This window comes from Oryzias latipes, chromosome 12 (genome assembly GCF_053564925.1).
Source record: "Oryzias latipes strain Hd-rR chromosome 12, Olatipes_Hd-rR_3.1".
Taxonomy (NCBI): domain Eukaryota; kingdom Metazoa; phylum Chordata; class Actinopteri; order Beloniformes; family Adrianichthyidae; genus Oryzias; species Oryzias latipes.
In genome coordinates this window covers 24,939,161-24,953,494 of record NC_136248.1, presented here as the reverse complement: position 1 = coordinate 24,953,494, position 14,334 = coordinate 24,939,161, and the positions used below count along the sequence as shown (strand labels likewise).

Below are 14,334 nucleotides of genomic sequence, written 5' to 3'. Positions count from 1 at the left end.
ATGTCTGGTTTACCCCCCCAAGAGTTTATTTTAGGAGATGCAGCTTATCTGCGGAAATCTGCTGTTTGTTTATTCGCAGCACAAATGAGCACAAACAGGAAACTGCAGAGTTAGATCTGGTTTGGACCGGCCTTCTAAAGGGAAAGATTACTGTGCAGAGTAAGTTTGCCGAATACGTGATATCCATTAACCAAATGAGGGCAGTGTGCTTTGTTTGCTTGAAACACTTTTCTTTATAAGATCTGGGGTTTAATAGGATCATTTGGAACGGATCCGCCATGTTTACTTCTGCCAGGCGTCTCTTGCTGCAAGTATGGCCTTAGCTTTTACAAGCTATACCCTGTTAATGATCGCAACCGTCATCGGGCCTTTTTTCTTGTGTTGTAAAAATGTATAGCTTCCTTATTTAATGTCTTTGTTAAATGTGCATCACATGGTTTTATTCTTACCAGGTGCTCTTTTGTTTTAGCTTGTTAGGACGTTTAGAGGAGGGCTGATTGGAATGGTTTGCACCTCTTTGTTTTTATTGAGGCCTTGTTTAAGAACAGATTCCTTTCAGGAGAAATCTTTTTTATGCCAAGTAAACAAGTTTATCGAGATAAACTGCAGTCCTGTTAAACGCCAAACAGCATATGCAAAAGGGTAGCAGCCAAGACAGAGAAGAAAGAAAGATTTTAGTGCAATGGTTGTATTTTAGTTGTTTTGTATTGACCCAGTATTGATTATATACTGAACACAAAGTCAACCAATAAGAAAGGGTTATGGGAAAATGCAAAATACTCGACTAAATTGTTTCCAGTAGTCGGAGTTACATTTCTAAAACAAAGTTGTTGTTTTTTTTTTAGTTTTCTGTCTAAACACATTTCTAAGTCCAGGAAAGTCTTCAGTGATTCTGTTAGAGAAGCTGGGCTCCAACATTCTGCACCACAGGAATTTCAGCCCCCCAATGACTGAAATCCAAGGGTATGGTCTTTTTTAACCTCTAAAGCAGTGGTCCCCAACCTCCAAGCTCCACCGGTGCTGGTCCATGACAGTCTGCACCGGGACTCAAAGAAAAAAACACAAACACCTTTTTCGTTTTTTATAATCTAATTCTGAAGGATGTTTTATTTTGAAAAACTTCTGGATTCTTCCCACTACATCCTACTTACAGTGGGGCAAAAAGGTGTTTATTCAGTCATCAATTGTGCAAGTTCTCCTACTTAAAAAGAGGAGGGGGGCATGTAATTTTCATCATAGGTATGCCGCAACTATGAAAGACAAAAATGAGAGAAAATCCAGAAAATCACATTTTCTGATTCTTAAAGAATTAATTTTTAAATTACAGTGGAAAATAAGTACTTGGTCACCTGCAAACAAGCAAGATTTCTGGTTCTCACAGACCAGTAACTTCTTAACAAAAATAACATTTTATGTATATCATTTGAATGGTTCCTACATTAAATCTAGTATACAAATAAAGTTTAAAGCAGCTGAAAAACTAAAGTCACTCGGGTGGCCTCTTCAGGGCTTTCTGGGAAAATATTAAATTGGTGGGTGGCCTGAAAAAGGTTGGGGACCACTTCCCTTCTTTTGATTTTTAAAGTTACTTTGCCCCCGAAGACATGAAGTGGTGCCTCAAAAATCCCCCAAATTCCTCTTATACAATCTCAGAAGAATAAAATCTGTCTAACTGCATCATATCATCGTCATGGTAACGTGGGTTCGCTGGATTTATTGGGGCTCCAAATCACCAGTTTGTTTCCAAACTTCACTCCTCAGTGTTTTCCTTGCAGCACGGATCAGATGGGAAATGCACACTTTGCACGTAACCCGCTTAACCCTCATGGGAAATATTAACTATTCACTAGTTGAAAGAAATTAACCAATAGTGGAGACTGCAATGCATCTTGGAAGCTTGTCGGTCCGAGGTCACGTCCCACTTAGAACCGGGAATTTCTGGATCATGCAAGCTCCCAGGATTGATTCCCCTTTTTAGAAACATGAATGTCTGCTTCAATGTTTTTGGTTTTTTTTTCTTAAGTTTGTTTTTCGTTTCCTGAATTCAGTCAAACCAAGTTCAGCACCTTTTGCTCGCTCTAGTTCTCAAAGCCTTTTGGAAGAAAAAAATCACAAGGTTTTAAAAAATAGCTTTAGTTTTGGTAATAAATATGAATAATTTATGATCATGGAGCAAAAATGTTCTGTGGAAGACGCCTTATTTAAGGTGATTTCAAGTGTCTGAAGGCCCCACTCACAAAACCAAGTCTCTACCAAAGATAAAGTGTTTAAATGTGGTTCTAAAGCTGTTGAGTTTTTTACTTAATTCTGCATTTTGCTTTAGTTTTTGTACAGATTGTGTAACACGATGCCAGAAAGCCTCACTCCCTCACCACACGGCAGCCAATCAGACCGTTTATGTATTTCCCAGCAGGTACTGCATTCCAAAAAATGTGCTCTGAGGTTTTGTTTGGTACATTATCACAACCAGTTGTTGATGTTTTTATTTGGAGATGCGTTTAAACTAAAAGGGAACTTAAATGTCATGAACTGACGGTAGAAATTTGTTCATACAGATTTGTGCCAAAGTTTGTCATCGTTTCACTGGGAACTGACTCACAGCTTAGAGAAAGGGCCGGATTTCCCTTTTTTTTTTTTTTATCACACGTCAGCCCTGAGTCCCAATGACTCATGAGTCATTCATCTGAAACTTTGGGTTTAGGACAGTCTGAGGATTGTTGGAAGCCATAAAATGAGAAATCTAGCACTTTTATTTCTACAACTCTACAAGTGTGCTGGTTTATTATAAACCTACTTTATTTGTGTTGTTTTTATAAAGCTTTTTTCTTTTCAAGACATGTATGAGGGGTTCAACAGCAGACTGCCTTGTTTTTGTGTTGTTTTATTTACAGCTGATCAGGAATGAGTGACTATTATTATTGTTTGTCAAACATTCAGGTTAACTAAAGTTTGTTTGTGACAAAGTGCTTCTTTTCAGACATTAGAGGGAAAGTTGAAAGTGTTGTTGGGTTTGTTTCAAGAATTCAAAAATGTTTTTTTTTTTTTTTAATCAAGCAAAATTCCTGCTGTTGCTGCCATGGTTACAATTATGTAAAAAAATGATTGTATTGCCTGTTTGGGGGCCTACAGATTTGGAACTCCCACCTTTTTTTTTTTTAAACTTTAAACCACTGAACCCCCACAGCCATGATCTGGTTGCAGACCGCTGTATCACATTTTAAGGCCTTCACTCAATCGTTTTTGCCTCATACCTGGACACTGGATTTTTAAGCTTCTGTATGGATGGGATTTTGATTTCCAAATGTTCAGACCCTTCTTTTGTACCATTCTGACACATGATAATAAAGGTAACACTAAACTCTGCTGCAGAGTTGTGTCATTCGGGGCTTGGTTCCTTTTTTTGGGGGGGGGGGCGCCTGCTGACAAATGCTGCTTTTTCACTTGAAAAGAAGCTGACTAAGACTTTAGCTCTGACTGGTTAGTGACGGCATCAACCAAGTGGTTTTTGCCTTAAAATAATGTTAAAAAATACATTTAAAACAAATAAAACCCTGTACCTTAGAATCAAAGAGGGGCTTTATATGAATCAGAAAACCAGCCTGGTTGCTCATTTTCCACAGCCAATTAAACTTGGTATGCTTTATGAGCGTCTAAATTCCTCGTGCGCATGTAAACTGAACTGTGCAGCTCAGGTCATGTGAGCACTGCCCTTTTGGTTTGGGGTATTTGTGTCGCCTGGAACATACTTAAAGAAATGCCCAAAGTAGCTTGAGCTCTACATATTTTGAAGATGATACTCTGCAAACTCACTTCATCCTTTTTTTTAATATATATAATTTTTTTAATCAGAACGTTTTATTTGTGGTGTGTTAAAGTTGAATATTTTCTTACTTTTAGCACTGCTCCCATCTAACAGAAAGAAGCTCTGATTACACTAAAGCTCCTCTGCAATTCTTCATTTAAAAAATCGCATGATGGCAAAAATAAATGTTACATTTCCTGTGACAAAGAATCAGTCATGTGTTTGGTGTGTCTTCACTTTGTACTAAAATCCTTGCAAATGAAAAATGATTTTTAATTTTTTACTTGAGCTTTCTTAAAAATGTCTAAATTGAAAAATGTCTAGATTTAAAGAATTAATTCTTGATTTCAACTTTTATAATAATTTTTTGGAAGTAGCTTTACCCACACTAGATAAACTGTGGATCATTTGGAAGTGTAGATTGTACGGTGGCGACATCTAGCGGCCGTTTTGTCGCAGTGCATGTGAATTACGGATAAACTGAAGCAAACGGGCTGCGAGGAAAGAGTTAAGTTTTTATAATCGTATTACTTACCGGAGCGGTTACACTTTAAACGCTTTTGACATGTCACGTGGTCGGGCTGCAGGTTACCCGGATGAGACGCCTTGAATTTGATCGAAGTGGATGGTCGGTTGCTGCAGAGGAGCATGGATTTCATGACAGACCGAGATGTGCAAAAGGTGAGAACTCCTTCAAAATAAAAGTAAAGCCACACCGACGGTGTTGTCACAATTGTTATCCTAAAGGTTTAAAGTAAAGTAAGTGATTCAAAATACTTGTATGAATGGATTATTATTGGATACAGAAATGTATTAGAATGTTTATTTAAAGTCCAGTTTGTATTTTTGTGCTTAAAAGTAGAGTAGGAACCATGCGTGGGCTGTTACGCAACATTCTGCATCAACGAGCGGCCTCAGTCAAACCCCAGAACCTTTTGTTCTTTTCCTTCTATGAACCAAATTTTTGTGGTATATAAAAGACAAAAGACTTAAAAGAACACGAGATTTTTATTAATCTTACACTGAGAACATGTTGTTGAAGCACAATTATTGGAGAAAAACAGAAACTTAGGAGTTTCCTCTTTCATCTTCACTCCACAGCTTTTATTCTGAAAGATAGTGTGGCAATTCTCTTTACAGTAAAAAAAAAAAAGCAAAACTGTGTCGTACGGCCTATTTTAAGATTTAGTTTTTACCTTTAATGATCAAAATTAGGATTAAATTCAAGTTATATGTTTAATGGAAATCCTATTTAGTCTAAATTTGGGTTTGTTTATTAACAGAAACAGAATGAAAAGAAAAAAAAAAAGAATTCAGAATTTTCTACTTCTTTTACCTATGCATACATAATTTAGTTTTCCAGTAGATGGATCAGAAAAGCAGAATACAAAACTGCAAATGTTTTGCTTTTCTGCATTCAATCTACTGGGAAATAAAAAAAAAAAAAATCTAGTCATGTACTGAAATGTAGTCATCTGCTGCTGTATGCCCCCCACCTAATCCAAGACCCATTTTGATGAAAAATGTCTTTTTGTAGCATTTTTTCTGATAATTTAGGATATATTTAAAGACATTTAAGCTTAACATTTCATTCCTAAGTATGGCTGTATTCAAATCGTTGTGAATCACTTACAGAGGAGAAAATGTAGTTTGAAAACGTTTATTTGTGATGTGAAAAAACAACCTGGGCGAGCCACAAGCTCCCTGCTCTGCTCCATTCTGATGCATCCACTTGCAGACAAAAAGAACCATGTAAATCTTTGTTTTCCTCGTCTGAGCTGGCATCTGGATCGAAACTGTACGGCTGGAAAGCTCCGATATTTCTCAGGCTAGCAATAGGGAGGGGCAGGGGACCACAACTCGGAGGCAAATTCCTAATGAACTACTGGCATTCTGCAGAAACTATGTCCTAGAAAACGACACATTTTTGGCTAAAACGGCTTAATCATAATTAAAAGACCACTGGGGACGCTTTAAAAAAGGTTACAAAAGATGATTGCTGTTTATAGTGTGTGTTGTGGGTTTACAGTACAAGGAGGACGGGTTTGTCGTTCTGGATGGGCTGCTCTCCTCTCAGGAGTGCGATGAACTGAGGCAAAGGATGAACGAGATCGTGGACCAGATGGACGTCCCCGAACACTGCCGCACCACCTTCACCACTTACCACGACGAGCAGCTCAAAACACAGGTGGTTTCATGGAGATTACTGCAAAGAGCACACCTTTAACAACTTCAGGATCGTTTTTTCTTCTTTTTTTAACTCTGTCTTTTAAAACATGCTGTCATTGCTCAAAGATGCAGGTATGGTTGCAGAGTCCTCTCTGTGAGTCCTTGTTCCTTCCCTTCACCCCGGTTGTCCCTCTTGTCAGTCTAATGACAAACCTTTCTGTCAATAATGTACAAACAGTCGATCCATGTTTAGGCATTGCAGGAGGGATCAGCTGATCTCTGTTTGTTTTGCAGGGAAGTGCAGATTACTTCATCACAAGCGGAGACAAGATCAGATTTTTCTTTGAAAAGGGTGTTTTTGATGACCAAGGTGAGAATTGTGTTGTTTGCTCTGCCATTGTAAATGAATTAAAAGGTAAAATAAAATAAAAAATGTTTTGAATTGCAGGGGAATTCAAAGTACCTAAACACCTGTCACTTAATAAAGTAGGACATGGTACATTTAACCTTTTTTTTTTCCTCTTCATCATTTTTTTCTTTTATAAAAATACACAAAATTCTTTTTAACATTGGTATTTTGCTAATATATTTATATATTTTCTTATTTAGCACTGCATGCATATGAGCCCTTATACAAAAAGGTTACGCATTCGGCCAAAGTGCAGGTGAGTTCACCTCTCACTGACATTGTTGGAGGATAATCTTCTGCAGGACAGAAAAAGTGAAGAAACATTTCTCCTTGAAGGGAATTGCAAAGAAGCTGGGCCTTGTGAGTCCTGTAATCCTGCAGAGCATGTATATTTTTAAGGTAAATCATTAATGCACATGAAAACCACCTTCCAGTGTTTCATTCATAAAGATTTTTGATATTTTGTCCTGTTTCCGCAGCAACCAGGAATTGGTGGAGAAGGTAACGAAAAACAGCAGGAATTCTTTTGCCCTAATTAAAAATAATTCATTCATTCCTTTTTTTTTATTTATTTTTTTTAAACAATGTCTAAAAAAAATGTTTTTACATATTTAATTGTTCTTTTATCTAACCCTAACCCTTATCCCTTACCTAAAAGAAAATGAAAAGTTATTTTGGTTTAAAATGTTTTGGACAGATCCTTAATATGTTTAATAAAATAAAAAAAATCTGAAAATGTCTTCATGAGTTGGATGGAATGAAAAAAACGGCACCTGACCTTCTCATTGAAGACAAACACGCACTTTGATCCAGCTTCAGTTTACGTTCAAAGCTAAACATTTAATGCAAAGATTTGAACTTGCTAGAACTGCATCCACCTTTTAATCTGTTCTTAATTCATTTTGTATCCATTCATGGGTGACGTTTTAAGAAAGAATCCTTCTGTGAGACTTTTACGTGGATGTTTTTTTATATTTCACAGCAGACATCTGTGTGTCCTAAACACTGTTGTGTGTTTTTTCAGTGACGGCGCACCAGGATGCTACGTTCCTGCATACAGAGCCTCTTGGCAGAGTGATGGGGCTGTGGATCGCTCTGGAGGATGCCACTGTGAACAACGGCTGCTTGTGGTTTATCCCAGGATCACACAGGAGTAAGTGGAAAAACCAGGAATGACAGAATTGTTCAGCAGGAGAAACCACCAAGCATTACACAATGTTGCATTAAAAAATCTCTGTTTTTGACTTAATGTACCGGTAGCTACTAAATAATGCCATTCTGTTTATTTTAGTTTTTGGTGTTTCCATGATAAGATTGCGGTGGTTTCAACATTGATTTCTCAATATTTCTGTTAAGATTTTTGATTCCATGTTCTAATTTCATAAAAGTGCAAAATAAAACCCCAGACTACATAAATATGACATACATAGTGATTTATTGGTAAAACCCAAAACCTAACTACAGCCATGAAGTGAGAAATGTTTTATAATTTCACTAACTTGTCAAACTTGAGGGCACAGCTACAATATATACGTATAGTTGTATTTTTAATTTATGTTCCACATTTTGTGATATCTATGACTTTTTTTTCCCAGGTGGCATCTCCCGCCGCATGGTTCGCACCCCCAAAGGCTCCTTCCCACTGACGGATTTCATTGGAAGGGAGCAGGCATATCAGGAAGACACATTTGTGGCTGCACCTGTTCAAAAAGGTGAGTTGAACTTTTACAAAATCTGCTGATTATGAGAGAAAGAATTTGAATTAGGATGCTTTCTGATTTAACATTTTAAAGTGGGAAAAAAGCATGTATTTTGCATGTTTAGAGAGCTCCACCATCCACTTCCTCATTTTCAGGCGGCGTGGTTCTGATCCACGGGGAGGTGGTGCATCGAAGTGCTGAAAACATTTCAGAAGAATCCCGCCACGTCTACACCTTTCACGTTATGGAGGCTCTGGACACCCGCTGGAGCCCTGACAACTGGTGAGAGATATTTAGACCTCACTGAATTGAGAATAAACTAGATTTTTACTTCCTATCCTTATCGTCTTTTCCTCTCTTTTGTTATTTTAAAGGTTGCAGCCCACAGAGGAACTTCCTTTTCCACCTCTTTACACTAAATGAAGGATGAGAAGTGGCATTAAGGTTCCTTTGTTTTATGAAAATGAAGCATTTTTGAAGTAATTTTATCTCAAACTTTTTAAATTTTGAACATTTTTGTTAATTGTACTGCTCCAATTTTACAATTTTTTTTCGTAGTTCGAAACTTTTGAAAGAAAATGTAAGAAAGAAAAAAATATATGTATACATTTTTTGTCACAAAAGGACCATGTAAAAGTAATTGAAATGCTTCCCTTTATGGTTTTTATAGATAGAAATACATCAAATGCAAAGAATCTAGGTGTCAATTTTTACTTTTGTCCATGTTTTGTGGTTAATACTGCAGGACGTTGGAGCATATTTTCTACATTTGTCGAAAACTTCACTTAAAACTTTGTTCTTGATTTTTGTCCAGCTTGAGAAGATGACAATAAACCCACATCCTACAAAGTTGGTGAGAAAACCTTTAAAGGGAATATAATTGTTTAATGGCACACATTGTGACACAGGGGTTGTTATTTTGGAGCATAAATAAGCCAATAACCGTACAAAATGTTGTTTTTTAAAGGATTACCTCAGCAGAAGTAACCGGAACACTACATTTTCAGCACTCATGTGTTATAGTAGTGGTTGTTGATTCCTAATTTAATCTTTATAAGGGAAAACAGTGTTGTCTTTAAGTATAAGCTACAACGCTTGTAGGGATGTAAAGATTTTTTTAAAAACATAATCCTAAAATTTAAATTAAAGCCAATTTTACTCATCCATCAACCAGCAACTGATGTCCACTTTTATTCAGCCTTATCCAATCACTCACACTTCACACAGTTTATGTCCAAGTAAGATTGTATTTTATGAAAACACACAACTGTAAAATTTTACTTTCAAGTATATTCATGTCAAGACATAAACGAAAAAAAGAACAACCTATTTCTCATTTTTAACCATAACTGAAACTTTCTTTTCAAGTTTGGAAATCAAAGAAAGAAAAAAACTGATGTGAGGTTTAGGAACAGTCGCGCACATTTCACTTCTCAGGAGTCTTATCAGTTTAGATCTCAGGTACAGCACTGACATGCAAATATTATAGTAAATGGATGTGAGGACGGCTCCAAAAGTGACATGCGATCATGCTAAAATGTTAAAGAAAAAAATAAACGCACCAAGAAAATCTTTACATAAGAAAAATGACATATTAATGCTGAAAATAAAGGTGCATAATTGTAGCATCTTCACCTCAAAACATTTCAATCAAACCAGACATCATTTGAGAAGAATTCCAGTTCAGAATTAAGTTACCAAAAAAAAAAAAGGGGGGGGGGGGTTGGCCAAAAGCATATGTACAGAATCCAAAATAAGTTTGAAGGCTCAGTTTTACAAAGAGGTCCCCCGAAAACACAGAAATACAGATTAAAGTAACTGTAGGAAACTTAGGGAGCGGGTTAAAGTCCTGCATATTGATTACAGTAGGTGATTCCACATTAGTGTCATGCAGGTGCTGTGACAGTCAGTCCTTGGAATAATAAAAAAAAAAGGTACGTGGGGCTGCCATGCTTCTGTCTAGAGTTTTTACAATATTTAGTCAAAGCTGATAGAAAATACATTTCTTTAAGGCAAATATATATTAAGCACTGCAATCGAAGGGGCAAGAAGTATAGTACAAAAAACAAGACAGACAGCTTTGTTCTTCGAAGGCCATACATGGGCATGTATTGTTTTTATAGGACTGATGATCGATCAACGAGCAGCTCCAGTATTGCGTTTGTGTTCAACACACGTTTCCTCAATAATTTAAGGGTTGCAGTCTTCATGGAAAGCTAAATTGCCACCTATTGGCTTCAATATTTCAGGACTTTCCCTGACATTCCTCCGCAGTAGACGACACGGGTCTTCAGTCTTTTGTTGGTGTGGCTGCTGCTTCATAACCTTCTGTTTGTGCCACTTTCTTTATTTACCTGCAAGCTTTAAGCAATCTCCCGCTTGTACCGTTGGTTCCTAAAGGACGATCTTTTAAATACATTATTTCCATACAATCCGTACAATTAAAGGCTGAATGCAGGAGGGGGGAGGGGGGGCCATCTGTACACTCAAAGCAACAGCAGAATGAAGAGGTAGAGGGGGAGCAGGAGGTTGTCTATTTGGGAGGTGTATGCTTCCAGCATGGCTACGAGGGTAATGGAGCCAACAATCCACGAATAGGTAGAGTTCAGATTTATGTTCCCGTCAAATATGAGGAAGATTGCCACGGCGATGATCTGGGCAAACACCGATGTAGCCGTTCCCTCCATGGTCTTCTTGGTCCCAGGCCAACGGATTTCGCCCATGGTGCTGCCGAACACGGACGCGACCGTGTCTCCGACCCCCACAGCCAACACCCCCGCGTAGGGCACCAGGCCGCCCGCTCCCGACAGCACGCCTTTAGGGGCGCAGATCGTGGGGAACAGCCAGATGGGCAGAGACATGCCCATCAGCAAATAAACGTGGGTGAGGATGAGGGGCCCGGAGTCTCGCTCATCCAGGAACAAGGTGAGCAGCTGCCTGAGTAGCTGACCGAGAGGTCTGATGCGGAAGTAACGCACGTACTCCAGGAGCAGGAAAACCGCCAAGCAGCCCACGGACGCCACGTGCAGCAGCTGCCTGTCATACACCAGCCCTGGAACGTACGTGGCCACCACGATCAGGTGGAAATACTTCCGGACGACAGTTGAAGCCTGGTGCTTCTTGGACCCTGATTGGCGCTGATGGTTCTGGTGCAAGACGACACAAGTCGCCACAACGGCCAGAAACACCCAGTACCCCACCAAGCAGAGTCTTCGGTCATTTAACATCACAAAGTCCCAGAGCCACATGAGGGGGTGTCGGCCGATGAACAAGGACAGCCACGGCATGAGGATCCCCAAAACCAGAACGGCTGTCATGATGTGAAAGAAGAGCGAGGACACCCAGGTCTGTGACTCCATGAAGCAGAAGAGCAGGGCGAAGAAAACCCCCAACAGCAACGAACCCACCACAACTACAGGCAGGAAGTAGTTCACCGGATCCCCTTTGACCTCTGACAGGTTTAGCGAGCGCTTGATGAGCTGGTTCACGATGAAGCTGATTCCTCCAACGATGAGGAGCGCCTCTCCCGGTGTGAAGCAGCGCGGCATCAAATACAGCACGATCAGGCAGAGGTAAACAAAGATCAGCAGGACCTCCAAGACCTCGATGACCTCAGAGACGGTCAGGGTTTGCTTGGTCGTGTACAGAATTGCGCTGCCGGCCAGGCCCGCGATCACACAGGTGTTAGTAGGTACAGGTCTTGTGACGCCCATTGCAATCAAGGACAAGAACAGCGCCAGCATCATGCCAGTGACGGTGATCACCATGGAGAAGCGCTCGAAGTAGACATTCCCTAAGGCAGAGCACTTCTCTTTCAGCGCAAGGCCCAACAGAGGCATCACCATAGAGGCCGGAACGATGCCGCTGTTTGCTGATGGACGAAACTGGAACACCGCACCCCCCGACTGAAGTAATCGGTCCCATTTGTGCTGGACGTAAAAAGCCTGGATGAAGAGCGCTATGCTGCACCAAGAGTGCTGGTTCCACACTGCCATGTGGACACACAGCACCGCTCCCAGGACGACACCGGACTCTACGAACACCGGGTTGACCTGCATGGCTCTGGAGAGGCAGGCCACGAAGGAAGGAGATGATCTGAACAGACAGTCTGTAATCAAGAAGAGCCGCCTTTACTGTCAGTTCTTCCCTGTGTCAGTCTTCATCATCTGTCAGTTTCCTTCAAGTCTAAAAAAAAAAAAAAAAGGAGGAAAAGAAAAAAACAGGTATAATACAATTTGGATAAAAATAACCAGCAACCGGGACAAAAGTCATGCTTTTATTGTTGTAAGAAAACCTACAACATGCTTTTGCAGTCAACATGTATTACACAAACCGCTCACTGTGCAACTTTAAGATTATGGCAGACTTAAGAAAATTCCAGGAGGGACTGAAAAATTCTGAAGTAAAATTTAGAGAATATATTTTATGAAACTATTAGATATTTTCACTGGCATATCTAAAGTTTTTCTTTTCCAAAAAGTCTCAGTGATGTGATTTAGTTTTGACTGTATAACCTCCCATAATGGTATTGGTGCAGCATTATTTTGAAATCTCAAAAACAATAGGTGTTTTCTATTTAAAAAAATTACTTTAAAAATGTGTTATTGACTTCAAAATGTAATATTAAAATATAGGACACTTGGAATTTCATAAATTAAGAGAAACAAAAGCTTAAATGAAGGATATCAGCAAAAGTTCATGTTTGTCTTGTTTAACTTTAGACAATAAAAGTCTCCTTATTTTTAAAAAATAAGGGTATGTTGCTTTTTTATTAAAATTATTCAAATTTGTGTTTAAATATACAAAAATAAAAGAATTTGTACATTAGATTTACGCTTTTATGACATCTATGCAAATTGTTACAGGTGGAAGATTGCTTTATACTACAATGAAACGAATTTTATTTTTTAAGTAAAGTTACTCATAGTTACTTTTCTACCCACCTTTGCCAATGAAACGGCAAAGAAAGGGGAAAAATTTGCAAAAAGGTCTGAAACAGGAGAGCTGCTCGTCTTTTTCCACGTTAGCTTAACCTTTGGTCCATTAGGGAGATGGAGGGTAAACACTTAAGTGATCATCATATCCGTAGCACATGAACTAGTTGACCACCAAAGAAAGGCAGGCAGAAACATTTGGACATACTAGCATCTCTACCTGAATCGAGGACGCAGCATCGAGCTGACAGCAGCTGCCTGCGTTAGCACGACGCCGCTGAACTCACACCAAAGGCAGCGCAATAACTAAAAGAGGATTACGTCGAAAACAGTACTCACCTAATTTCATGGGGTTTTCCTCTAGAATAGTGGTTTCGGATACAAACTGCTGCCGTCCCCTTTGAATAAAAATCCTCTTTTTGTCAGATGTCTCTCTTCTCACACCCTGTAGGAAGGGGCCATCTTTGACAGCCGGGTCACGTGACACATTCTAACCATTGGCGAAACGCGATGAGATTTACATTTATATTTTATTTTGTTTTTAAACTCTTACCCTATTACAGTATTGGCTTTCCTTAAAATAATCAAATTTTCTATTTTTTTATTAAATCATTTTTTATTAGAAATGTTATTTTATTATTTAAATAAAAGTCTACTACAAAGAAAAACTACAATTTCTGAACATATTGGCTCAAGAAAATAAACAAACAAAAAATATACTTATAAGACAAAATAATCTTTTTACCGCTAATATTTTAAACACAATTAATAATTAGCAAAATTAAAAAAGACAATAAAATAAATATGAAGTCTTGTAAGTTTAAATAAGTTTTTAGATTATAAAGAGAATCTATTTTTTTTCTGAGTGAAGATTTATTGAGATTGGCATAAATTACAAATTATCTTTACCTGTGTAAGCACACCCCAACCAACTTGAAACCATGAAAAACCCCTATGTTGTTACCATGAATTCAAAACAAAATTTAAAAAAATATTAATCTTTTCACAAATAATAATAAAAAGTATACTTATTATAGTGTTTTCAGATAAAATATATATTCATCAACATTTTACCTGTTTATCCTACTAGACACTTGTGGCAATGTTTTTCTTCACATGATGCCAGCTACAAAGTCAAAGGTCTTCACAAAATTATATATGATCATTCTCCTGATCTTATTAACAAAGGATTATATTCATAAAGCTAGGTTTACTGATACAATTCCAAAAAATTGAGATATTTGCCCAAATCAAACATTATTTGGACTTTTGTCCATACAAATATAAAAGCAGGCAAACCCTATAATGTTTGTAAGCTTA

At 38.3% G+C, this 14,334-nt stretch overlaps 2 protein-coding genes across 6 annotated transcripts; one reads left to right on the top strand and one right to left on the bottom strand.

Annotated features, from left to right (window-relative positions):
• The first annotated feature begins 131 nt into the window (after window positions 1–131).
• phyhd1 (phytanoyl-CoA dioxygenase domain containing 1) lies at window positions 132–8,929 on the top strand. Of its 4 annotated transcripts, none has more exons than XM_078956216.1 (12): window positions 132–159; window positions 4,390–4,483; window positions 5,832–5,990; window positions 6,266–6,341; window positions 6,420–6,467; window positions 6,581–6,636; window positions 6,717–6,779; window positions 6,860–6,881; window positions 7,405–7,533; window positions 7,976–8,092; window positions 8,236–8,362; window positions 8,455–8,929. In XM_078956216.1, the coding sequence occupies exons 2-12, from the start codon at window positions 4,451–4,453 to the stop codon at window positions 8,501–8,503; spliced, it is 879 nt and encodes a 292-aa protein (XP_078812342.1). In that variant the 5' UTR covers window positions 132–159; window positions 4,390–4,450; the 3' UTR covers window positions 8,504–8,929. The 4 variants fall into 4 exon arrangements, with proteins under 4 accessions (XP_078812342.1, XP_078812341.1, XP_020563219.1 ...); XM_078956215.1 differs by lacking the exon at window positions 132–159 and adding an exon at window positions 4,280–4,309; XM_020707560.3 differs by lacking the exon at window positions 132–159 and having other exon boundaries at window positions 4,326–4,483.
• Window positions 8,930–9,307: 378 nt separating this feature from the next.
• On the bottom strand, window positions 9,308–13,504 carry dolk (dolichol kinase). 2 transcript variants are annotated; one of them, XM_011481550.4, is made up of 2 exons: window positions 13,354–13,504; window positions 9,308–12,188 (listed from the first exon to the last, which is right to left on the bottom strand). In XM_011481550.4, exons 1-2 carry the CDS (start codon window positions 13,361–13,363, stop codon window positions 10,567–10,569), a joined length of 1,632 nt encoding a protein of 543 aa, XP_011479852.1. In that variant the 5' UTR covers window positions 13,364–13,504; the 3' UTR covers window positions 9,308–10,566. The 2 variants fall into 2 exon arrangements, with proteins under 2 accessions (XP_011479852.1, XP_004074602.1); XM_004074554.5 differs by having other exon boundaries at window positions 9,308–12,265; window positions 13,354–13,496.
• Between the last annotated feature and the right edge of the window lie 830 nt (window positions 13,505–14,334).

Bases quoted from the DNA above. Each gene is read 5' to 3' on its own strand.
- phyhd1 (XM_078956216.1), top strand. From the start codon at position 4,451: ATGGATTTCATGACAGACCGAGATGTGCAAAAG. The intron at 4,484-5,831 runs GTGAGAACTCCT...GTGGGTTTACAG, and splicing joins CAGACCGAGATGTGCAAAAG to TACAAGGAGGACGGGTTTGT. The intron at 7,534-7,975 runs GTAAGTGGAAAA...TTTTTTTCCCAG, and splicing joins TATCCCAGGATCACACAGGA to GTGGCATCTCCCGCCGCATG.